We start from the raw sequence: 25,652 nt of genomic DNA on the forward strand, positions 1-25,652 counted from the left end.
GATATAAATGACGAGTGTTGTAAATATTTTACAATAAACTAATTCCTAACCCTAAATAAACTCTTTCTAAAACTGCATTGAGATGAAGCCATCCCTTAACTGCTATTGTAACATCTGTACAATGATTTCATGGCAGGGGGAGCTGATACAGGAATGTATCAGCGAAATTATTGCAAAAACTAGCTTGAGGAGATCAACAATTTTACAGAAATAATCTTCACAGATCAATATGTAATTCCTTTAAGAGTACTTTGTACATTGTAACTGGAAGAAATGTATTACCTCGAGGGGGTACTGGTCTCAGTACAAATTGTAAATAATCTGCTCTGGTGGTTCCTTTTTCACTACACTGCAGTAGATAAGGAGCTTACACTGTGGATTATTTTGCACACCAACAGTGGATCAGTTAATGTGTAAAAAAACAACAAAAAAACAGCCTAAAAACGCTTGGAACAGCCTCTTATATTCTCCCAGTGGGCTGCCAAGAAACCACACCAGCTGTAGAAGGCGTCAAGCTTTTCATCTCCTTTCCAGTAGATGCATGGCTGTGGAGCTGCACTGACCTCCATCCTACCACATCTTCTAAGCTATATTGGACATAATATGGCTTTACTTACGTAAGCATACAGTAGCCTATATGTATGACGGTGTGGTCATACATATCGGGAATATGAATCCACAATGAGGCCAGGCTTTAATAATGCATCATCTGCTGCAGAGATTGCTCTCTGTCTTTCTAGAAAACAGCAAAGAAAAAAAAAAGCATCTAGCTTTAATTGTACATCAGAGGCGCATTCAAAATCCCTCAAGGAATGAGCAATGTTACAGTTAGATGTAATACTTTGGTGGGGCTCTTAAAAACAACACATTTTCTGCTATCTTGCCACATCCTCGTTTCCTTCCAGTCTGAGTTGCATTATTAAGTGTTTCAGCTCCATTTCACATTATAGTAATCAAGCTGCATGGAGCTCATCGCAGCCGACACTGATCAGCGGTGGCTGGGACTGAAGGCAGAAAAGCTTGTAAAAAAAATGCAGGCATGTGAAGCCCTGCTGTAATTACAGCTAGATGGGCTGATCAGTCCAGCCAGAGCTTCCCTCCCCTCCCTTCCTTCCCCCTCCTTAAGCTAAACCACTGAAATGCCCTCATTTTGTCCACTTGCAACATATAGCAAAGCAAAATAGAAAGGCTCCTGTACGCCGTTGCCCATAGATTTGTTTTTTTGTTCCTATGTGGATGGGGTGCATTGTCAGTTCTGGACCCAGATTAAGGGTAGTTTCTCAAAGCAGTTAAGAGGCTTGGAGCAGAATCACAGTTTCAAATGTAGCTTTTTAACGTTTAATCAGACTCCCAGTCCATTCACTGCTCAGCATAAATATTTGAAAATGTCAGTAGAAAATGCATGTTGACGCTTCAATGGAAGCACTATCCTTGTGACTGAAGAAAAACAGATTATAACACTTGTGTGCACAAAGATGATGAGATTCATCAAAATAAAGAAATTGACAGTCCTGCAGTCCAAGCTGCTCAAAATGCCTCCGTGTTATTACAAAGTACAGATTGAGCCAGCTTTGAATCGGTACTGCTATGGTGGCAAAGATGTGTTTGAGGGAAGCTTCATTCCTGTCTGCTTTGATAAACAAACAATGCTGTTTAAACGGATGTTTTTTTTTGAAAGGGAGATTATTTTCAAAAGATTACATTTTCTTCAGATAACATCAAAATGTATGTGACATGAACATGAACCCCCCCTGCTAACCATGTCTCGACACTTCTGCTTATATGGGTAAGTTTGCATCTCCTGCATCTCCGTTTTTTTCTTTTCTTTATTTAATAAACATAGTGAGTCATTTCAAACAGGGTTATCTGCATATTTGACCTTCAAGCTGCAGCTTAATTGTTTTTATTCCACAAGTCAGTCAGAATGCAGTCTGTGCAGTATTTCAACAAACAGATACTATTAGGAGATTTACAGTAAAGCCTGATTTAAGGTTCTGCGTTAAACCAACGCAGAGCCTACGCCGTTGCCGTGACGCCGTCGTGAACCCTTCGGACTTCTCCGTCACTCCATTTCGCCGTGGTGAAATACCCCCCCAGAGCGCTAGGGGCTTGCGTTCTTTCTCCTGGAGAAAAGAAAAGGCGATTCATGCTCGAAAAACCCTCCAATGTGGCTGAATTACAACAATTTTATTGTTATCGTCGTCTCTAGTTGATTCTTTGTTTAGCTTCCGGCTTTATTTTAATTTTCCGGTCACAGTGAACAATGGCGACCGAGAGAGAACCGGAACCGGAAATGCGTTGCTACCAAGCAAACCAATCACAGTCCTCTCGGTCTGCGTTGGGTCTGCGTCGCCTCGACACGTAGTTACATTTTTTGGGAGGTGCACGTCAGGCTACAGCGTAGGCTACGGAGAGACTCCCGCGTAGCCGCGTACCCTACGGCGTAGGTTTAACATAATTCAGCCTTAAATGATCGAGACTTCAATCAATCAATTACTTTATTTGTCCCCAAGGGGGCGATTAGTTTTGCGACAGGAGAAGCACACAATGTTAAATATACATAAAATATACATAATAAATTACAATAGTAGTATAGACCTAAGCTTGAGAGTGAACGCTTTTTCACCCACTACCTTTTCCTTCCGGCATTTAAAAGAACAATAGCGGAGGAACAAAGGAGTGTTTATATCTGTTTGTCTTTGCAAAAGGGAGTCTAAGCAGTGAACCTGATGGTACAAACTGAAACTGTTGGTGTAAGGGATGTGAGCAATCAGACAATATGGAGTTTGCATTCTTGATCAGCTGTTTTTTATAAAGTTCTTGTAAAGTTTGTTGAGCCGTCCCCATGATTTTACTGCTTAGACTGACAACCTTATTGAGCAAGTTTCTGTCTTTGACCTTCAAGGATTGAAACCAACAAATGAAAGAAAAAGTGATGACAGATTCGATGAAAGAACGATAAAACATAGTCATCCGGGAAGAATCCACCTGGTATTTAGAAAGTTTTCGGAGACAGAAAAGGCCCTGCTGGCTTTTCTTATATATTGAGTCTGAATTTTTTCCAAATGACAGTTTGTCTTACTTTTTAGTAAGAGCCCTTCACTGGTCCAACCGCACTACTCTTTCCTCCTTCTTCCTGCCAGTCTCATCACACTGAGGCCTTTCAAACCTTTAAATTCAGTATTTTTGGTTCCTTTCTGTCTGCAGGACATCAAGTTTTATTTAAATGGACTCTGAACGAAATATTAACAGAATCAATTATTCAAAACTTGCCCGAGGAGAGCTGGGATCGGCTCCAGCATGACCCCCGTAACTGTGAACAGGAAGGAGCAGGTTTAAAAAATAAATGGATGGAATCATTCACAACATCTTTCTTTGATTTACTAGTCTTCCCCCAACTTTGAAGGTGCAAAAAAACATTCATCTTTTATAATTCACACCTCTATGTGTGTCTGTTTCCCCTCTTTCTAAATGAATGCGTCTACTCCACAGACTGTCTGCATATCCTCTGCAGTTTTACTCGTTGGGATTAAATCACTCCAGCTCAGAAACCATCGTGTAATGCCTTTATGCTCTTTCTCACTCATTCACTCTCACGCATCCCCCGCTGCAATAACAGCAGAGGCAAATGAAAGCTATCAAGAATCTTGGCATCGGCTTTACAGTAACAATCTGTGCAGATAGTATAATTTGTTATTATACGTAAAGTTTGGACTTGGCTGATATGTAAGAAAATAATAGATTCGGTCTTCTGTTTGGATTTCAAATGCTCTATTCTTGACAGAGTTCAATCAACATAAATCATTTCATGTGTGTATTGAATTGTAAGTTCGTATGACCTCCATGTGTGGCGACAACAACATACCGTGAATATTTTGTCCACCACCCTTAAATAAAGTATGAATCACATATAAGGGGGTTTATGCATTGAACTGACAACGTACTGTATGTCCATCGCAGGTGTAGACTCCACACCATAACCTTGACATGTAACTCCCTAGAAATATAACTAAGCCCTGGTTTAATGGGGGAAAGCCAAAGTTCTCCCATGCTAGCAACTTAAAAGATTGCAGAACCTTTCACTTTCCTCCTGCTCTGGATGACCACTGCTGTTAAAGTTCCAACAATCCACACCTTTGTTTGTCAGAAAAATTCATCTCCAGCTCACATGATGTGCCGTGAATCAAGGAGTGATCCAGGCGGACTATTGCTAATGTCTTTCCCTCTTGGCATTGTGTTAACACACCATATAGTGTTAACAACACCCACTAATGATCAATAAAGGTTTGCAGCACCTGGCTCCAACCTACTCTCTTACATCCTCTAATGGGGGTACTTGGTACTGCCCAGGCTGCTTCTTTTTTCCCTGTTTTTTTAATTAAAAATAAATAAGTAAATTATATATATATATATATATATATATATATATATATATATATATATATATATATATATATATATATATATATATATATATATATATATATATATATATACACACAGAGGTATATATATTTAAACATATACAGTACAGACCAAAAGTTTGGACACACCTTCTCATTGAAACAAATGGGGAAGTGTGTCCAAACTTTTGGTCTGTACCGTATATATTTATTTATTTATATGTATGAGTGTATTGTTAAAGTTAAAGCTTAGTTAAAGTTAAAGCTGTATCCTGATCTGAGAGGCTTCTCTGCTCTGAAGACTCACAGATAAAAGGTGCACTAGGTGGCACTTCTGCACAACGTGCACCTTTAGTGGATGATTAGTGACTAACACCATTTAAGGGCCAGATATTGCTCCTGAGAGAAGAGAAGAACAGAGGAACTTACAGGAACAACAGGTGAGTCCTGCATGACATCTACCTGTCAGGTGTGGAAGTCACTTGTGCATTTTTTTTATCTGATTTTCTTTTCTCTTGATGCGCTGTAGAGAGTTACCTCCGCATAAAAGGTGTGTAATTCTCACCTTCAGCACAGTGAAAATGTTTTACGGCTCAATATTTTCTCGAGGCTCTTTCGCCTTGCAATTTTCTGATACACGTGCTCGTTTGAGAAAACCAGGGATGTCAAATCTGGTGACAGACATGTGTCTGCTCTCAGCATGGCTACATGCCGGCTTCATGCATGTAGGGAGGATGTGGTCGTCAGCTGTGGAGATGGAGCCTGAAACATAAAGGAGAGCGAAGTTTTTCCTCTGTTACGTGGAGATTCAAGAGATCTTTGCAGCTTCCTGACAGTCACTTCATTTGTTCACGCTGAAGTAAGATTTTAGCGACTTATATTTGAGTGTTTTGATTAAATTTCATCTAAAAAGATTCAAAGAAAGAAGAATTCACTTGGAAACTGAAATAATCTGACTGACTTTTGTTTAAATGGAAATGGGTGATTTTTTTAGGCACTGTTTTAACTGAAGTATGATTGCTGTTTAAATTACACTCACTTGAACATGCAGTTGTTCTGATGATTTTCAACAAGACCCATGAAACTTTCATTTTAAGTCTCTAGGTTTCTTGCATGCGTTCTTCAGTTCATTGTGTTTCTCAAGTCAAAACTATGAAAAATCAGTCCGTATTAGCCAGTGTGAAGGTTAAGCTGCATACTGTACAACATAAACTCTGGTATAGAGCAGCAAGAAGAGTCTCATGCACAGCTGCCTTTTTAATGGGAGTATTACCCGTTCCTCATCCAATTTAATAAAAAACTTCAGCTGAGGCTCTGCATGCCCTTAATCCATATCTATCAGTTGGCGGCATGAAATAACTTCTAAGAAATTGCTCCAAACTTTGACGCTGTGCATATCGTGTAATATTCAGTGAAAGCCTCTCAGGACCATATAATGTGTACTATGAACTGAAGCATTGAGCTAATTCTAATCACCGAGCTTGTCTGATGAAAGGCGCTGCCTATCAGCACAACAGCAATCTCTCTGGTGCCGCTGTCAGCTGCAGAAGTAGTGAAAAAGAAAAAACTAACTGCATGAACAAAGAGTTGAAGAGGGTTTCCCGTCATCAAGTTCGCTGCGAGCTCCTCTGCCCCTCAATCACAGGATAATCTGCACTCCCTCCGTGTGTGATCTTCTCCACTCTTGCTCTGTTATCTGCGCTAAAGGCCCAGGCATAGCTCTTTGAAGGATTTGTTTTGTCTCTGCGTTTTACCTCCCAAACTCTCGTCATGCTCCGATTATGTGAGCAGCTCAAGTGTTTTGCATGGCCGATGGATGAGGAAATGAGAAAACCGCAGAGCTCCTAAAAACACAACAACATAGTTGTGAAAAATGATAGATTGATGTATCAAGTGCAGTTACTCACTCACGGCTGTCCCCTTTGGTGTTTCCAGTTGAAGTCCAGAACCTCCAGGGCTGCTAACGCCATGGATCTGCTTTCTGAACCGGATTTGTGGCAAGATGATGACTTCTTGATCAACGTGACGGATGCTAACGCCAGCTCCGTTTCCACCACTTTTTTATCGCCAGTTATGGACAAAACTATCAATATACTAATGATTATTGTCCTCTTCATCACCATGGTTTCACTGGGATGCACCATGGAGGTTTCCAAGATCAAGGTCACCAGCGCACCATCCACACAAATCAATCAGTTCAAAGCAATATATCTTCAAAATATACATTCATTCATTCATTCATTCATTCATTATCTTACCCGCTTTATCCCTTGCGGGGTCACGGGGGTCTGCTGGAGCCTATCCCAGCTCATTTTAGGTGAGAGGCAGGGGTTACACCCTGGACAGGTCACCAGTCCATCACAGGGACACATATAAACACACAAACCATGCTCACAACCACACTCACGCTCACACCTACGGGCAATTTTTAGAATCATCAATTAACCTAGCATGCATGTTTTTGGACTGTGGGAGGAAGCCGGAGTACCCGGAGAAAACCCACGCAAGCACGGGGAGAACATGCAAACTCCACACAGAAAGGCCCCTGCCGGGCCTGGGAGTCGAACCGGGGACCTTCTTGCTGTGAGGCAACAGTGCTAACCACTAAGCCACCGTGCTGTCAAAATATACATTCAAAAGTATTTGCTTCATAATATATAGTCCTTTTTACCATGTCTGAAAATCAGGCAAATGCAACTCCTGCTATGGGACTGTGATTCTTGTCTTTTACAGTCATTTCGTTGTAGATTTGCTTCAAATTTGATTTAAAATTTGGCTAAAATTTGAGTCTAGGGTACTTCGGTAAACAGTGGCTGTCATGTTCAACTGATTGACCTTTTTAATGTCCAGGTTCTGTGGCTTCAAAACAAACAAACAACCAAAAAATAAATGCCCAAATTATTCACCACCGTGCTTGACAGCTGGTATGAGACGTTTGTGTTTTTTGGTTTTTGCAAAACTGGGTATGAAGGGACGGGTGTTCCTTGGTGTCTCTCATACACCTCTCACTTGGTTCTCATCATAGCTCTCTGGTTCACAGTTCACACAGATCAAGTCTCACACTTCAAATGAACTCCCCGTCACGGCTGGTGTGCCCCAGGGCTCACCCCTAGGGCCCCTTCTATCCATCATCATGTCCTACCCCTCGGACACATATTCCCTAAATACAATATCACCTTCCATTCCTATGCAGACGAAACCCAGCTCTACATCTCCTCCAAACCCCAACCCTAACTTCCACCTACCTCCCTTTTCTGATGGCCTTCAGTAAATCAAAGCATGGTTCTCCTCTAATTTTCTCAAACTTTACTCATCGACACGGCCTCCACTCTGACAAAATCACAGTTTCTCCATCAACATCAACGGCTCTTCCCTCCTCCCCTCAGGTTAAGGGTCTGGGCATCATTCTCGACATCATGCCATCATTTCAAGCACACATCAACAGCATCTTATTTCTGCCTCCAAAACATCAACTGACTGCATTCATCTCTCACTCCACATGCTGCCATCATCCTCATCCACAATCTTGTCCTCGAATTGATGACAATAACTCACTTCTCTTCAGTCTCCCCAACAAATCCCTTCATAACCCAACACCTCCTACATTGAACACATTACACCTGTCCAACAGGTCGTCCTCCTCCATCCACCTTGTTCCCTCTGCCCATATAATAATAATAACTTCATCTTTCTGACCTTGTATGGAAAGGCAGCAACAAATAAAATGTATTTTATTATTTATTACTATTATTATTATTATTTTTTTATTTTATTTTATTTATTAACATACAGTGCAAACAACGACAAAAGACGACATCAGTTTGTGTTTGTGTGTGTGTGTGTGTGTGTGTGTGTGTGTGTGTGTGTGTGTGTGTGTGTGTGTGTGTGTGTGTGTGTGTGTGTGTGTGTGTGTGTGTGTGTGTGTGTGTAGATAAGGTGATGAAAGTAGATACATAAATTTGACAATATTATTTCGAGAGTAAATAAGTTAAACAAATAAATAATTATCATATAGAGTGGTGTAGCACGATATAATATAGAATAATAATATAGTAATATCCTAATATAACATAATTTTTATAAAATATTATAACATATAACCAAATGATATCACCATACTATTATATATAACAATATAATAAGACTATAGTTTAACATCCCACATCCCATGATTTCATAACTTACGGTAATATAATAATAAACTATGAAACAATACATCATGATAATGCCAAGAATAATTATTAGAATTAAAATTGGTCATTTATATATTGCAATGAGGGGTGAGGTCAGACCGGGGCGTATTTATTATTATTATTATTATTATTATTATTATTATTATTATTATTATTATTAATAATAATAATAATAATAATAATAATAATAATAGTATAATTATAGGACATTTTTTTCAAGTCTTGTGTTATGTTCAGATAACATTTTGTACATTTTGCAAACCTCAGTCATGCTGGGTTTTTTTTTTTTTTTTGAGAGAGAGAAAAGAGTTTCCACTTGACAATCCTGCCAAAAAAGCCATGTGCAGTCTCTAACTTTATGTCCACAATCCTAACTGAGACTTGTAGAATCTGAGCTGTAGTCCTCGGGTCTTTGGTTCAGGTTCAGATGTTGGGAGACCTTGCGGGGACATCAATTCCTGTGAATATTGGCAATAGTCTTTAATCTTTTTCACTTCTGAATAATCTTCCTCACTGTAGACTGTTATGACGCTTTTCCACTAGTACCTACTCGGCTCTACTCATCTCAACTTGGCTTGACTGAACTCGGTCAAGTTTCTTTTCCAGAACAAATCAGCACCTGGAGCAGAAGTAGGAGGTTGGAGTGAAGCTGCTGTGACGTATTTTGTGTATCTAAATGAAGAAGACAACAACACTAAAGATGTAGAACCTGGAGGAGATGATAGATGTGCTGCTGGGTCTGTGGCTTTTGTTCAATATCAAGTTAAAAATGAGAATGAGAGAAGCTTCAAGCGGCGACGCTTTACTTTTTCTTTTTGTTTGTTTTGGCGCTGCTGAAAAGTCTGTTGGTAGCCGCGAGCAGTCATGGACTGACAAAGCTTCTAGTAGATCGCCCGTCTAGATCCCTTTGAATCCTCTCTTCAGCCACCAGGTTTATGAACATCTGAACCTCAGAGTTGGATCATGAAACAGACTTTTGCTCTGCCGTTGCTTGTCGAATAGAATGAACAAGAAGCCACCGTCATAGTCGCTGTTCAACTGATGTCACATCCTGACTCAGACGTCTGACTGGCCAGCTCGCTTAGAACCTCAGCAGAGTAGTTACAGAAAAGTATCTACTCAGCACGGGTAGACCCCTAGTGGAAAAGCACCAAAACCAAGTGGAGGCGACCCGAGTCGAGCTGAGTAGGTACTAGTGGAAAAGCGCCATTATTCTTCAAAATGTTTGATAATGAACTCACGACCATTTCCAGGTTAGCGTGGAGCAACAGTTGCTTGTCTAAGGTCATCGCTGGTGTTTTTCCTCCTTGGCATTGTGTTATCACCAAACAAAATGCCAAGGAGGACTTGGTAGAATATTTGTACATATTGTGATGTAATATTTCTATCCTCTTTGTTTCATTCCAGAGTCACATACTGAAACCTAAAGGGGTGGCCATTGCGGTTCTTTCCCAGTATGGCATCATGCCTCTCACAGCGTTTTGCTTGGTCAAGGTTGGTGCTGCAGCTTCTCATGAAAAGTATTAAGTAAACTTCTTCCTGAAGTGAGCAGGAAGCCCAACAAGTCCCCAGCAGTGTCATTACAAGCACAATGTGTTATGGGATCATCCTGATGAAATATGCAAAGCTTTCCCTGAATAAAAGCGTTATCTGGATGGCAGTGGCTTAAAAATACCACGAGTATAAATTATGCATCATTCATTTACATTTAATTCCTGTCGCAAATCCTGGAGGACCCCTCCAGTGCCTCTACCTGCCATTTCCTCTCTAAATGGTCCAGGCAGCACGACGCGGTGCTGGCCGTTTCCTGTCACTCGCGTTGAAAGCCGGTTGAAAGCTCTGTAGGAAACGGTCATGGATGAGGAACGGCTGATCCAGTTAGTTGAAATGAGAAATTATCTCTATGATTCCTCCTCATTTCACTACAAAAACCTCAATAAAGTGGCAACTGGCTGGAGGGAGATGGACAGAGAGCGTCTGATGTCACGCAGTGCGACGCAATAGTCGGACGCTCGCATGCAGTTACACGGTTTTATATAGTTATAGTTGTGGGTGTGGTTTGCATTTTGGTTACGTAACGAAAGTGAGCAGAATCTGAACGGCTCGTAGATCCACATCAGACTGAATGGCTCATCTGGGCGGCTGTACAGACACTGCAGAATTTGGTTGCTTTCCTCCTTCTCTGAGTTGGCAGGCTGAGGGGAGACCACTATATATATGTTAAAGCAAGAGAAAACCTGTTTTTCATAATAGGTCCCCTTTAACAAGCACCCTCTCACTCACTCACTCATCTTCTCCCGCTTTTCCGTTACCGGGTCGCGGGGGCAGCAGCCTCAGCAGGGATGCCCAGACTTCCCTCACCCCAGACACTTCCTCCAGCTCTTCCTCCAGCTCTTCCGGGGGGAGTCCGAGGCGTTCCCAGGCCAGCCGAGAGACATAGTCTCTCCAGCGTGTCCTGGGTCTTCCCCGGGGTCTCCTCCCGGTGGGACATGCCTGGAACACCTCCCTAGGGAGGCGTCCAGGAGGATCCGGTACAGATGCCCAAGCCACCTCAGCTGACTCCTCTCAACGTGGAGGAGTAGCGGCTCGACTCCGAGCTCCTCCCGGGTGAACAAACTCCTCACCCTATCTCTAAGGGAGCGTCCAGCCACCCTGCGGAGGAAACTCATCTCGGCCCCTTGTATCCGCGATCTTGTCCTTTCGGTCACTACCCAAAGTTCATGACCATAGGTGAGGGTAGGGGCGTAGATTGACCGGTAAATCGAGAGCTTCGCCTTTCGACTCAGCTCCCTCTTCACCACGACGGTCCAGTACATCGACCGCATTACTGCGGACGCTGCACCGATCCGCCTGTCAATCTCACGCTCCATTGTTCCCTCACTCGTGAACAAGATCCCGAGATACTTGAACTCCTCCACCTGAGGCAGGACTTCTCCACCTTAACAAGCACCCCAGATTTTTATAAATGATACAAAAGTACATTTGTTAGAGAAATCTTGCTTGTCTGTTCCCCTCAGCATTGTGATGACGACCTGCTCCACGATACTGGCTCTGGGCATGATGCCTCTCCTGCTCTACCTCTACTGCCAGGGCTTCTCCACCCTGCAGAACGCCGTGCCTTACGTGGACATCGCAGTGTCCCTGGTCATGATCCTCGTGCCCTGCGGCGCCGGTATCCTCCTCAACTACTACCGGCCGCAGTACTCCAAGATCATCACAAAGGTCAGCTAATGCCGGCAAGGGTCAGAGGCTTGGGAAACCTGTACAGAGCACAGTCATCTCCAAACATTCAGTCTCCTTTAACCAAGCTCAACCAAGTAGCTCCCCTTTTAATCCTGTGGTTTTTTTGTTGTTTTTTTTTAACGTAAAAACACAATAAAAAATCGTCTGATCATAGTAGGTCCTGTTATCACGCAAATACAACTTAACGCTCACCAAAAATGAAGCCAAAATGTAAAATAATGTGGGCCATACTAAGTATCCCCAATACCATTAAATAGTTGTTTCCTCTATCCTCTCTCATAGTTGTGGAAGAGGATTTGTGTGTGAACAATTTCGACAAATCTTTGTCCGTTGAACAGATGGCCTCACTATTGCCTCTAGAGGAGTTCAGGGTTGAGTCAGGTTATTGAAATGTAACCAGATAATGGAGGAATGAAGTAACCACTTATCGAGTCCTACCCCTGAATCTTACCTACATTCTTACATATAACAAGATGAGTTTCAAAAAGCTTACTTATAAAACACCCATACCTACTTTAATAACTGTTCTATACAGTGATATAATACTCAACTATATGTATATATAAATATAGTCAAAATCAAAGCAAATCAAGGTAAACAAAACAAACGCCCAGCATTTAGTTGAGCTACTATGTATGTATGTACTAATAGAAGTAATTATAATGCATAGTGTTACATTATCATTACTTTACTATAATGCTACAATATAATAGAGAACAATAGACAGCAATGGTATAACAATATACTTGAATAACTATATAAGAGTAGATATGCTATGTATACACTGGTTCATATATTTACCTCCAATTATATGGATATTATATAAATATATAAATATAAATAATTATATATTATATTTTTGTTAACGGCATGGTGAAAAAAGTTGTTTGTGTTTGTCTGAGCTTGTGATTACTTAATACTAAACCCCACGATGATCAGATGATTTTTATTATATCTTTACACACCCTAAAATACATGATCATACTGAACAAGCATTTTTAAAAGGTCTCTGGACATTTGTCCTCCTGTGTTGTGATCAGATGGGCCTCACTATAATGATGATGTCCGTCGTGGTGATCAGCATCATTGCTGGCTCTGAACTGGGAGGCTCGGTTCTGGCCGTGGCGTCTCTCCCACTCATGTCCATCGGTGCCCTCATGCCCTTCATCGGCTACGCCTTCGGTTATCTCATCTCCTCGCTCTTCAGGCTCAGCCAGCCGTAAGTCCAGACCAGAGTTACTGTACTGCCATCCAATCACGGGCCTTTCTCTATATACATCCACGACTTATGCACGCGTCTCTACCCATCCTCCTCCTCTCCCCCTCTGTTAGGGAGCGGAGGACTGTCGCCATGGAAACAGGCTGCCAGAACATCCAGCTGTGCTCCACCATACTGAAGCTGGCCTTTCCTCCAGCCGTGATCGGGCCCATGTTTCTGTTCCCGCTGGTCTACGTGTCGTTTCAGGTGTCCGAGGCCATGGTGCTCATCGCGCTGTTCAGGTGTTACAAACGCTTCACGGCGGGAGAGAAAGGTGAGACCCACAGCTGCTTCCAGACCAGCTACAGGCCATAAAGATAAACAGGAACATCACATTTAACAACCACGGTTAGAGCCCCTCAACACAGACAATTTGACCATTTTCTCAGTTTAAAACCCCTTAAATCAGAATAAATAGAATACAAAGACATTAAAATAGCTGATCTGAGAAAACAAGCAAACAAAAACAGATCATTTCTGACTCACCTTTACAGACACACACCAAGTCTTTCTTTAGTGGACACGGATAACGTGAAGTTGCTTGATATATTTACATTTGAGAACAAAAAAAGACATATATCATGCACAAATTACAACCTAATTTCTTTGCAGATGGATTTTTTTTCCACATCCACTGCATCTAATTTGTTAATGTACATCAACTTTGGCAGTTAAAGGTATAGTCAGTAATGTTGGAGAGCTAGCAAGATTTGAAAGTGGCACCTCCTCTAAGCCCCGCCCCCTCCTCCCCCTCCCGTCAGCGCTCCGTCCAAAGCCACGCCCCCACAAACTTTGGGGAACGCGCATTTGCAGGAGTCCAGTTTTCCAGGACATTTTGGACAGCACATTTTCAACAAAACTACCCCATGTCTCATTCACCTGTAAGCGAGGCCGGTTTTAGGGAAGGGGGCAGGGGTGAGCTGTGCCCACCCAAACGTGCATCCTGCCCACCCAATCAAAGTTATGGGGATCCTTTATTTATTTATAATTTAATTTTTTTACAAATATAAAAAAATATCACAGAATATCTGTACCGTTTCTGATTGGGTCGGCACTGCGCATCATTTTTAGACACAACAATGAACATACCGCAAAAGTTGTGTCTTGGCGGAGGAACCCGACGTCCCAGCAAAATGAGCACAACAGAGTTCAGAACAGCACACAGAGCACACACTGAAGGCTGATTTATGGTTCCGCGTTACACCAACACAGAATGGTGCGCGTCGCCGCGTACCCTACGCCGTAGGCTACGGCGTACCCTACGGCGTAGCCGTGGCAACAGAGCCTGCACGGCACCGCAGCCACCGCCACCCACACCGGCACTCTCCGCCCTCGCCGGGATGGAGACGCCTCCATACCCACGGACCCCCATACTGGGGAGGTAGTTTTGGCTCCGTTTTCTACGCCATTCTTCAGCAAACGTGACTCGAGTGTGCAAAGTTTTCCGGCAAGATTTTCGACGTGACGAGTGTGCGCATGGGACAGAGGGGGGCGTGGGCGGGACTTAAAATGAAGGCATCTGATTGGTTCTTTCCCCCCTGCCAATCCTCTGGTGCTCTGACCAATCCGTGCCACTCGGTGTGCAAAAAACAGATTGGTCAGAGTTTTTACAGGATTAAAGCTGTCAGAGAGGTCGGATTTTTTTCTTTCCTTTTTCTGAACACATTATTCACTGGCTACTCTCAGGATGGAAGGACCATTTCACCCAGTATAATAATAAATGTTTTTGAATACGACTACAGACTATACCTTTAAGGCCTGCAACACATAAAAAAAGACATTATAGCTTTTATCATGTTTGTAATGTTGCCATTCCTACTCATAACACCGGCATCCAGGTGTAACGAAAGGTTGATGTTGATGAAGTGTTAAAGTTATTTTGCCCCGTACTGTCTGGACGAGGTTAAAGGTGAGAAACTACACTGCTCAACAAAATAAAGGGAACACTTAAACACAATGTAACTCAAGTCAATCAAACCAAACAGTCCACTCAGGAAGCAACACTGATTGACAATCACATGCTGTTGTGCAAATGAAAAGACAGCTGGACATTAGAGGACATTATCTAATTAGCCGACCTCAATGGGTTGCTAAATTTGATTTCCATTGATCAATTTCTGTGTGATTTTGTTATCGGGACATTCAGATCTGGGCTGTCTTATGTTTCTTTTTCCTTCATTTTATTTTTTGAGCTGTGTACGTTCAAAAACACATTTGATATTTCAAGATTCTTTGTTTGGGCCAGTATCGTCTTCTCGCTCAGCCATGTGTGTTTAGTGTGCAGAAAGTGGCCTTGTTTTGCTGTGGTGATAAAATGCAAAGATGTCCCTGGGGAAAACGTGATGTTTCTGCAGGATTCCATCGTGGAGAAACGTTAAGATGTCCCTGAGCAAGGGCGCTGATGCCAGCTGACCCTGGCACGTTTCTGCTTCTCTCGCCAGATTCGTTGAAACATTTCATATGACGCCGTGTAAAAGAGAAAAGCAGTTCTCCTCCAGTCTTTGAGAAACCTTGATTTTTACACATTTCAATGATTTTTCCTCACATTTAAAAAATCAGATCTTTTGGTGAATTATTTCTTCCTCAGTGATGCTGCTTGGGTTCCACGTCATCAATACAATCACAGGTTTAAAAATAACAGCTCACCTCTAAATTGTTCACACATAAACTTGGAAATTGCAGGTCTAAAATGTAATAATGGATGTATGTTGAGTGAAATTAAGTTGCCAAAATGAACTACACCAGACATATATAGTTCAGTTACCAGACATAAACTGTCGGAAAATTATTAGATCAGAATGCGGTTTTCTTTTTAAAATATCCATGTCATATAATACAACTTTTGTTTAAATCAATTTTTTTCTAATCTAAAATCAATAAATTGTTTGTTAAACTGTTCAAAAGGAACAAATCTCCAAAAGTTCAACTTCATTTTCCAATCGGACTAGAAGCTTAAACTAGATGTTTGGTTAGAGTGCTTTAAAACGCCTGAAACAATCACAATAAAACAGTTGTGACTCTTGATCTCAGCTGTTTCTGGAAAACTGCATTCAGTCTGAAACCAGGGGACTGGAGATAAATATTTTAACAATGAAAGTAGTAATGTGTGTGGGGTGGAGTCATTTAAATAGGACTTCGGTTAAAAAGCCATAAAGATGAATATGTCTGGCATGTTAGCTGGTTTCTACTGCACCAGACTTTTCTGAAGCAGGGAGGAAAAACAAACATCAACGCTCACATTTCAATCCAGTCCTGCCATGTGAACCAGCTCCTTTATTTTACTTTGCACTGCTTGGAGTCCAAATCGATAACAGACATCCCGATATGAAATAGATCAGGGGTTTTCAATTCCGGTCCTCTGGCCTCCCTGCCCTGCATGTTTTAGATGTTGCCTTGCATCAACACACCTGATTCTAATTAATGGTCCTCATTAGTTTGTCATCGAGGTCTGTACAACTCTGTTGATGACACAGCTCCTTGTATCATGGTGTGCTGAAAGCAGGGTAGCATCTAAAACAAGCAGGACAGGGGGGCCTGAGGACCGGAATTGAAAATCCCTGAAATAGAGAAACTAGAAGTGTGTTGCAGGAAGCTGCTCTGTAACCTGCTCGTGTCCGACTTGCAGAATCTTACCAGCCAGCGACGACTGGAGACAAAGTCAGGGAGCTGTCTGATGGAGGAGCATCAAACCTGACCCGGTAACGGTTACCTGGTAACCCGGCTGAGCTACACCCACCCGGGCTGAAGAGACCACCTGCCCCACACACAAATGTCAAGAAAAAGTGTTTTACTGCAAGACAACTCCTGGAGGTTGTACTGCAGTACTTTGTAAATGTACTTGTTACCTGCTGCACAGCCCTGACAGACAAAACCCAAGTTATAGTTAAAATGGATTTATTAAGTCTTGTTTTCATACACCATACAAACAGCTACTGTATTTCTCACTGAAAATAAAATCCCCATGTACAAAAATGTGTTTTCCAAACTCTACATGTTCATTTGAACCACAGTACAAACCAAGAATTTATGGAATTACATTTAAACAACTTTCACAGAGGTCTGCAGTCTGTACACAAATCCCTAGGAAAAAACAAATTCAAATGTCAGAAATATCATTGCAATATGAAGCGGAAGTGTCAACTTTATGCTCAAATTTAACTCACTACAATCAACCGTAGAATACATGAATTTAATTTACTGTGCAGAGTTTACTGTACACAAGTTCTCTTTATAGACGTCACTAAAGCCAGATCGGTGGTCTTTTGAGCTTAAAGAACAAATAAAAATACACTGAATAGGAGGGCAGATTTTGATCAAACAGAAGCGTATAGTTATATCTCTCTCTCTCTCTCTCTCTCTCTCTCTCTCTCACTCACACATGCACGCACGCACAAACAAACACACACACACACTTTCACACACCAGCTGTGAGGACAGATGTCAGGGATGGGTTCAAGGCCTTGGAGAACACGAGGAACAAAAGAGCGGAGGAAAAATAAAAAGTCCCACTGAGAAGCAAAAAGTATCAAAACATGAAGAAAGTGGTCAATTCTTCAAAAGGATCTTTACATAGATGGAAAACACTGAATTCCCGTTGAAGTTTTTTTTTTTTTTTTTTAAATATCAGTGTTCTTTGTTGAGGATGTGTCAACTTAAAAGAAACTTGAAGAATCACAAGACAAATCCAGCAGAAACCAAAATACTAAAGAAAACTCAGAAGAGGTCAACAACTTTCGGGTTGCTTCTACTGTCGATTCCTGATAGCGTGGCGTTGGTTTAGCGTTGACTGTCCGTAGAGGGAGAGCGGGAGCGAGAGCGGGAACGGGAGCGTGAGCGGGAACGGGAGCGGGACATGGAGGCCCTCTGCGCGGGCGGAGGGGAGGATGGAGTGACAGACTTGCTGGACTTGCGCTTGTTGGTCTCCTTGGATTTGGGGGAAGCTCCTCCGGCGGGCGAGCCGCTGCGGGAGCGGGAGCGGGAACGGGAGCGCGAGCGGTGGTGATCTTTGGTCGGGGTGCGGGAGCGCCGGGGGGAGCGGGACTGGGAGCGACCGCGGGAACGGGACCGAGAGCGGGACGAGCTCTCCGAGCGGGAGCGACTTCTAGACCTGCAAAGAGGAAAATGAGAGATGTTAGGAAAAACCCCATGCACCCGTGCACAGAAGAGTCCAGAGATTTAATAAGTTATTTATAGCAACCATTTCAACAGGGGTTTTTGGTACTTCCCTGTTATTTTGATTACATTTCAAGTGAAACAGTGTATTTGTTAAACAGCCGTAACACTGAAACAACTGAAAACGGGCCATACATCGCTCCGCTCAAGTCTTTATAACTATTCCTTTACACAATGTGTTTTTAATTGGTTTATGCCAGACATGTTATAAGCTGTGTAGAAGGGAAAAGAAATAAAACTCCAAAAACATCTGAGGAAATTTTAAAATACACTATCTTTATAACTTTACCCCAACATAAAGTTATATATTCTCACATGAAAAAAATCTTCTGAATTTTTTTAAAGTTAGAACTTTACATTTACTCCTCTTGCATCCTCTATTACTCTCTTGTTGACGCAAAATGCATTCTGGGATACTTGGCCGTCTCAAGTCTACACAAGCCTCTGCTGGATAAATCCTCAATAAAATTAGTGGAGCCAAAACACATCCGGGTATTTCTTCTGTACTTGCGTTGTTGAGGTTGGAAAAGTACTGCAGGTGACAACGTTTCACAAGAACGCATATTGAAAAACGGCCACGCAGTGCACTCGTGCATAAGACGGTAAAATCTCCCAGAATACATTTTGCACTAAAAAAAAAAAGTGCAAGTAGTGAAGGAACAAAAATCTCCCAATTCTAAGACACGAATCAGACAACATCTAGTTGTATTTGTGAACACACCTCCTTTTAGTAGCTTCAATGAGCTTGATTTTCCTGCCATTGATTTCCTTTCCAGACAATTTGTCAAGGGCATTTTTCAAATCACTGTAAGAGGCAAACTCAACGACCCTGAGGAAGGAAAAAAACAAAGCAGCACACATTATAACTACAGACAAATGACCATCAAGAGGTGACATCTTTGATCCAGGAAACACACTCTTACCCTTCGTTGAGTTTGGGCCGGTGTGCGTCTGCGAATGTCACCTCTCCAGCTTGTCTCATGAAATCTTTCAGGTCCTACATATGTAAACGTGGGTCAATTTACGGAGAGGTCCGGCACAACAGCACAAGCTGAGACATAATGAATTGAACTGATTTATCCAAAAGGGAGAGATAGTTAGACTCTCAGAACTACACAGACTACTGCAGATAAGAAGGGCAGGTCCAAGAACCTCAAATTCTGTTTGATCCAAAAGTCCTTGACACTTTTTCTTACGGTATAAAAACAAATTACAAAATTAAGAAAGAACAGAGAAAAAAAAAGCACATTATATTCCAATTTGTGCATTAAATCAGTTTGAAGGTTAACAGTCTGCAACAGCTTTGAGATCCTTGGACGCACCGCTGCTTACAACTACAGAGATGAACATCATCTTCATGAACTGAACAGCAGTGGCACCACCTGGGCAGCATTTGGCACCGAGAGCCCATTTCCCCTGTCAAGGAAGGCACGGGGCTCGGTGCCGGGACCGCCCCGCCTCGGCACCCCACCTCAGTGAAGAGAGTGAACAGGGTGGAAGAGAGGAAACTACTACCTGAGAGCGAACCCCTTTGGACGGGCCGCAGGCTCTCCGAGCCCACCATAACAGCAGATTATATCCATGGACACCTGGGAGGAATTCACACTCTTTCGCTCTCTCTCGCGATGTGCGGGAAGACCAGAAGTAGGGGAAGGGAGGGGGGGATAGATTGATCGAAGCCCCTCAAATTAACGAACCATCGATCAATACGCCACCACCATCACCATCGACTCTCGCTCTTTCCTCTGCTTTCTCTCTGCCAACTCTGTTTCCTCTCTCTCGCTCTCAACCAAACACCGGGCGTTGCGAGCGAGCGAAGGGCCGCCAGCGCCTCTAGTGTGGAGCGAGCGCTCACATGACCAGCAGGCATCAACTAGGTGTAGGACACACTGGCTCAACCCAGACAGAAGGACCCAGAAGGGGTAAACTCCACCATAAGCGAGTTCTTCCATATGACACAACAGTCAGGCTGGCAAATAAAGGGGTGGAGAATTGGTTAAAATTTTGAAAAACAGGAACAAATTAAGTGTTTTGCTTGTTATTGTTTGCTTGAATGATTTACTAACTGCAAAAAAGTCCACATTAATAGGATCTTTGATTAGTAATTAAATTTGGGTTTCAATAAAAGATTATTGATACATATAGTCTGAAATGATTTTATCTCATAAAAAGTCTATGTTGGCTTTTAGCTGAAATTCTACAATGTGTGTGTATTGTTGGAGGCAGACATGTGAAGGTGACAATTTGTGATGCTGTAGCTTTAAAAGGGGAATACAAACCTGCCAACTGACTCGTGAGGACAAGTTCTCCACAATCAGGCGGTTTTCAGTCCGCATTGGAGGAGGATTTCGGCTTGAGGGAAGACAGCGATGGGAAAAAAAAGGGATAAAATAAAAAGCTGCGTCAAGTGCTGACAGGCAGAAGGAGCTGCGACTACACAGCAAACTGAGACTCATGAACAGTACTTTAATATTGTACAATATTCACCTCCGACTGTTCTGGGAGCCTCGTCCATAGCGATCAGAAAAACGTCCTCCACCACCACCTCCACCACCGCGGCCACGCCCGCCCCGCAGGCGGACACGAGCATGCTCAATGGTCACCCTTACATTAGAGGACAGTTTTTGTAAGAACAAAGCAATCATAGCCGCTTTCAGAGCTCACCCCCCCAGAAAAATCAGCCTTAGAGAGCTTTGCCCAAATGGGTACAATAAGATCTTGACCTTACTGATGCTAAACAAGAGTTAACCAAATCAAACTAGCCTGCCCCCCCAGCACAGACAAAAAAAGAGGGCTTAACACCGCACCATAATACTGGGCACCAAAGATTTGATTTGAATATGCATAAACTTGCTGTAAAAGGAAATTCCTACCTTTCATTGCAAAGCTCTTTGCCATCAAGCTCATACACAGCATCTTCTGCATCTCTGGGATCATCAAACTCCTACAGTCAATAAAATATAAGTATTAGCTGCAATGTATGATCCATAAAAACAATGCATACAATGTTGTTGAAGCTGTTTTGGTACATTGTATCTCATACAGAGTACACTGATTGTGAGAATATGGTTTAAGGAAGGTGGGATCTTCTTAATTTGACAACTTTTATTTTGAAAAAAAAAATTTTAAAACACACACAGGGTTGCCAACTCCTTAAAAAATAAACAAGGGCCACCTCATCTGCAGGGCCGGCCGAACCGATTGCCTTCACCTTTCCTGGCGTGGGGAATTTTTTTAGCCCTCTTTTTTGGGTGAAATAATTTTTTAACTGTTTGACTCGAACAAATTATCCTGTAATTCACTTTAATACAACAAAATGAACTGAATAAAATAAGTATCTTTCTTAAATAGAAACCTGTCCTGCTTAACTTAAAATTGTATAAATTAATATACAATAGAAAGTAAGCGGAACATCCATTCTGTAATAGTGCACATTTTTAGTGCAATAACAAAAGTGCAAACAGAAAGTCTGTAGAAAACTTCCTCAAAGGCCATGACTGTAGCTACAGTTGGAGTAAAACAGAAAAAAATAACTTGTGAACTCAACAGCTCAATGCCATTTTCCATTGGCATTTTATGACTATTTTCTGACTCTCACAGTAACACGGGACAAAGTGCGTCTCTTTTCAGCTCAATACGGGACGTACTTTAGTTTATAAATACGGGACGATTCCATTTTTCAAGGGACGGTTGGCAACACATTACTGTGTACTAATTTCTTATTACATTAACCCGATTAATTTTGACATATGTGTTACTAATGTAAAACAAATGGTTCCTAAAATCATTCAATAATTCAATTAAATGTGCAAACATTGAACATTAACAGTGTCCACAAGACCGGTGTCGTGCCAAAAAGTGCTGCCAGAATCTGATTTCTGGCCGCGGGAGCGCGCACAGCAGCCCGTTGAGCGACAGCGCTAAAACGTCAGATTTTCAGATTATGAAGCTCAAGAATGAGATCAAGTCATATTTAGGCAGAAACAACTTTTCATTAACTGTATTTGGCCTTCAATCAATTTTTGGCAGGTGAAAATGCCTATTTTGTGTTGTAATGGTCCTTTAAAAGAGTTAAAAGCAATCCTGTGAGCTCTAGTGTTTATATTATGAAGCTCAAGAATGACATCAAATCATATTTAGGTAGAAACAACTTTCATTAACTGTATTTGGCCTCCAATCAATTTTTGGCAGGTAAAAGGACCCATTTTCAGGGGAGAAATCAGATTCTGGTAGGCAATCACTTTTTGGCACGACACCGGTGTTCGGTCCAATCCTTGCTACCTGCCGAGAAATGCTACTTTGTGGTTCAGCGCATGCGCAAAGTCGGTTTTCAAAGTTTGCATCATTTCTTGTGCAATGTAAAATTGATGATATGGGATGTTGAGTATTTGATCCTTCAAAATACATTACCCATGACATTAATTGCATTACACGTTGTGACCATTATACGATAAAGAGAAAAAAAAAAACAATTATATCGCTGTATTTGATATTCATTGAGTCATTGGCCTTTATTTAACCAAGCAGGTCATTAAGAACATTCTTATTTACAATGACGGCCTGGCAAGAGACAAGGACCACTTGGGGGGGAAAGGAAGTGGTTTAGGGAGTAAAACACAGTAAAATTATAGCTCTACAAAAGATAGAAAACCCTTAGGTAGCATTTTTTGGCAAAGCAGCAAAAAAAAAATGGAAGAACACCGGTGTTCTGCCAATTTCTGCTCACTGCCGAGAAATGCTACTTTGCGGTTCTGCGCATGCGCAGTCGATTTTCAAAGTTTGCATCATTTCTTGCACGATGTAAAATGGATAATATGGGATGTTGACTATTTGATCCTTCAAAATACACCTACCCATGACATTAATTTTGTGAATATTATACGACAAAGAGAAAAAAACAAAACAATTCTATCACTGTATTTGATATTCATTCAGTCATTCGCCTTTATTTAACCAGGCAGGTCATTAAGAACATTCTTATTTACAATAACGGCCTGGCAAGAGACAAGCACCACTTGGGGGGAAAGGGGGTGGTTTAGGGAGTAAAACACAGTAAAATTGTAGCTCTACAAAAGGTAGAAAACCATTAGGGAGCATGTTTTGTCAAAGCAGCAGAACAGTCAGACCCCGGTCTCCATTTTGCACCAGGACCATGTGTGGTGGTTCTGTGTCTGGGTGTGGCAGATCCACAATAACCCCCTCTCCAGGCTCTGCTGAGCCGCCCTGCCCTGTGCTGTAGCCGGGGGCCGGGCTCGGCCCGGGCCGGCCACACCGACCCTCACCCCCGCAGAGACCCAGCCCCCCCGGACTCACCACGAAGCCGAAGCCTCTCTTCAGGTCGATGTCTCGGATCCGGCCGTAGCCCTTAAAGAACCTCTCCACGTCCTTCTCCCTCGCCGAGGGGCTCAGGCGGCCGATGAAGATGCGACATCCACTCATGGTTCAGTCGAGTTGAGACGAGCTGCAGAACAGAAGACAGTCAGACAACAGACAGCTGCAGCAGGGCCTTAGTGGAAATAACCTAATAATACACGGTTATTCCATGAAAGCATGGACGTAGCGCTGCTTCAGAGCATGCACGTTTCTAACTCAGCAACGGGAGCCACTATAGTGGTGTTATACGTACCTTAATAGCGACACAAAGATAGATATTCTCCCTGGTCGTCGACGGAAACACGCCAGAATAAAACAAAATGGAGCCTGCGCTAAACCAGGGCGGGCAGGAGCCACGTGACCCGTGACGTGGACGAGACTGCGGAACACGAGCGAAGCCGAGCGGAGACGAAGGTTTCCGAAGGTGACGTCATCACCCCCCTGCACCGTCGTTGCTGATAGCGACCACTAGATGTCGCTGATGCTCAAGAGTACTCCAACATAGGAACGTCTTGCCCACATTTTGTGCAAGAGCTGTAACTTTAATAAGCCAATCAGGCCATTCAGCAGTTTACTGAAGCACAGCAAGAAAGATTCAGGAAGCAGTTATGAAACTGTTAATGCTGCCCACCGCTCGCCATTAATATATTTCATATATAATATATTTAGAATATATTATATATATTATAAATTATTATTATTATACGTTCTTTCCCGTACTGCATTACTTTTTATTTTTCATTCCAATGTATATACTTTTTATATTTTGTAATTATATTTTTTTACACCCTTTTCCTGCATGTGTGTGTTGAGTGTACTGCTGCTGCACAAAGCAAATTTCCCAAATGAGGGAGAAATAAAGGACAATCTAATCTAATTTTAGTATAATTTTGGATTATTAAAAGTTTGACTTGAATTTTTAGAATCAGAATCAGAAAGAAGTTTATTGACAAGTAGTTTAACACACACAAGGAATTTGTTGTGGTGATTGGTGCAATACAAAAGAACAAATAATATTAAAAGAAAAAATGTACAACTTTATACAAATTTTGGATCAGAGATACAACCATCATACAGTAGCTGGTTAAATGTACTTGACTCTCAATAGCACATAACTGAGGGGAAAAAAGAAACAGACACTACACTGAATACTGTGAAAGGAGTTTCAGGAATGTTTTATACCAATTTCTTAAAATTGAAGTTCTGCAAAACAGAATTCGGGGTTTTCAAGATCTTATCGAAAGGAAAATGTCCGTGAGTGGACACACAAAACTAGAACATGCTGGAAATGTCTCGTCATCAACTTGTGCACGTACAACACTTGAATCAGTGTTTTCTCAGCAATAGAGTGAGACGGACATCTGCTAAAACTGCTTGATTATAGATTGGTTGGTTGGGGGTGTTCACTGCATTATGAAGCATTCTTTTCTCAAACTTAAATTGTTGATATTTATTTTAATCCTTTATATTAATAGTAAATTAAACAAACATAAAACAAAAATAAGGTGTTGAATCTCTTGGCGTATGGGAAATACTATTACTACTACTGTCATTTAGCAGATGTTTTTATCCAAAGCGACTTACATCTGAGAGAACAAACAACAAATCCCATTGGAGGGTCCAGGCTACTTGTGTTTTATATTCTAGTTTGAAAAAAGTAGTTTGACCAAAATCTAAAATCTAATGTCATGGCCAAGAAAGGAAAAAAAACAACTTAAATTGTAGACTAAATAAAAATGATTCAGGCTCATGAGCTGTTTATTTCTAAAGTGTTTAACTATTAACATCTGCGTGACCTGGAGTGTGTTTTACTGAAGATTATGCACAAAAAAAAAAAGAGGAAGGAATCAATCACCTTCAGAGAAGCTGAGTCCATGACCCATGTGTGCATCATCCAGATCACAAGACCAGATACGTTGCAACTTTTATTTTCCTTGATTACACTACCTTTGGTCGTTGAAAGCCGAAACTGAAATCACTACAAGTTCAATTAATTGCACAGGCCAAATA

The 25,652-nt window shown here is 41.8% G+C and overlaps 2 protein-coding genes across 2 annotated transcripts; one reads left to right on the forward strand and one right to left on the reverse strand.

The window, feature by feature from the left end:
• The first annotated feature begins 5,115 nt into the window (after positions 1 to 5,115).
• Positions 5,116 to 17,065, forward strand: slc10a1 (solute carrier family 10 member 1). Its single transcript, XM_061707523.1, has 7 exons — positions 5,116 to 5,262; positions 6,339 to 6,566; positions 10,004 to 10,116; positions 11,614 to 11,818; positions 12,880 to 13,058; positions 13,172 to 13,371; positions 16,723 to 17,065. Exons 2-7 carry the CDS (start codon positions 6,372 to 6,374, stop codon positions 16,797 to 16,799), a joined length of 969 nt encoding a protein of 322 aa, XP_061563507.1. The 5' UTR covers positions 5,116 to 5,262; positions 6,339 to 6,371; the 3' UTR covers positions 16,800 to 17,065.
• On the reverse strand, positions 16,975 to 24,012 carry srsf5b (serine and arginine rich splicing factor 5b). Its single transcript, XM_061746262.1, has 8 exons — positions 23,896 to 24,012; positions 23,583 to 23,730; positions 21,143 to 21,213; positions 20,757 to 20,873; positions 20,549 to 20,621; positions 19,193 to 19,266; positions 18,991 to 19,098; positions 16,975 to 18,204 (listed from the first exon to the last, which is right to left on the reverse strand). The coding sequence occupies exons 2-8, from the start codon at positions 23,706 to 23,708 to the stop codon at positions 17,874 to 17,876; spliced, it is 900 nt and encodes a 299-aa protein (XP_061602246.1). The 5' UTR covers positions 23,709 to 23,730; positions 23,896 to 24,012; the 3' UTR covers positions 16,975 to 17,873.
• Positions 24,013 to 25,652: the final 1,640 nt, after the last annotated feature.

This window comes from Cololabis saira, chromosome 18, assembly GCF_033807715.1.
Source record: "Cololabis saira isolate AMF1-May2022 chromosome 18, fColSai1.1, whole genome shotgun sequence".
NCBI lineage: Eukaryota > Metazoa > Chordata > Actinopteri > Beloniformes > Belonidae > Cololabis > Cololabis saira.

Excerpts from the sequence above, each read along its gene's own strand:
- slc10a1 (XM_061707523.1), top strand. The coding sequence starts at position 6,372 with ATGGATCTGCTTTCTGAACCGGATTTGTGGCAAGATGATGACTTCTTG. Across the intron at positions 6,567-10,003 it reads TGGAGGTTTCCAAGATCAAG|AGTCACATACTGAAACCTAA; the intron begins GTCACCAGCGCA and ends GTTTCATTCCAG. Across the intron at positions 11,819-12,879 it reads ACTCCAAGATCATCACAAAG|ATGGGCCTCACTATAATGAT; the intron begins GTCAGCTAATGC and ends TGTTGTGATCAG.
- srsf5b (XM_061746262.1), bottom strand. The coding sequence starts at position 23,708 with ATGAGTGGATGTCGCATCTTCATCGGCCGCCTGAGCCCCTCGGCGAGG. Across the intron at positions 20,622-20,756 it reads GGCTCCCAGAACAGTCGGAG|CCGAAATCCTCCTCCAATGC; the intron begins GTGAATATTGTA and ends TCTTCCCTCAAG. Across the intron at positions 18,205-18,990 it reads ATTGAAGCTACTAAAAGGAG|GTCTAGAAGTCGCTCCCGCT; the intron begins GTGTGTTCACAA and ends TCCTCTTTGCAG.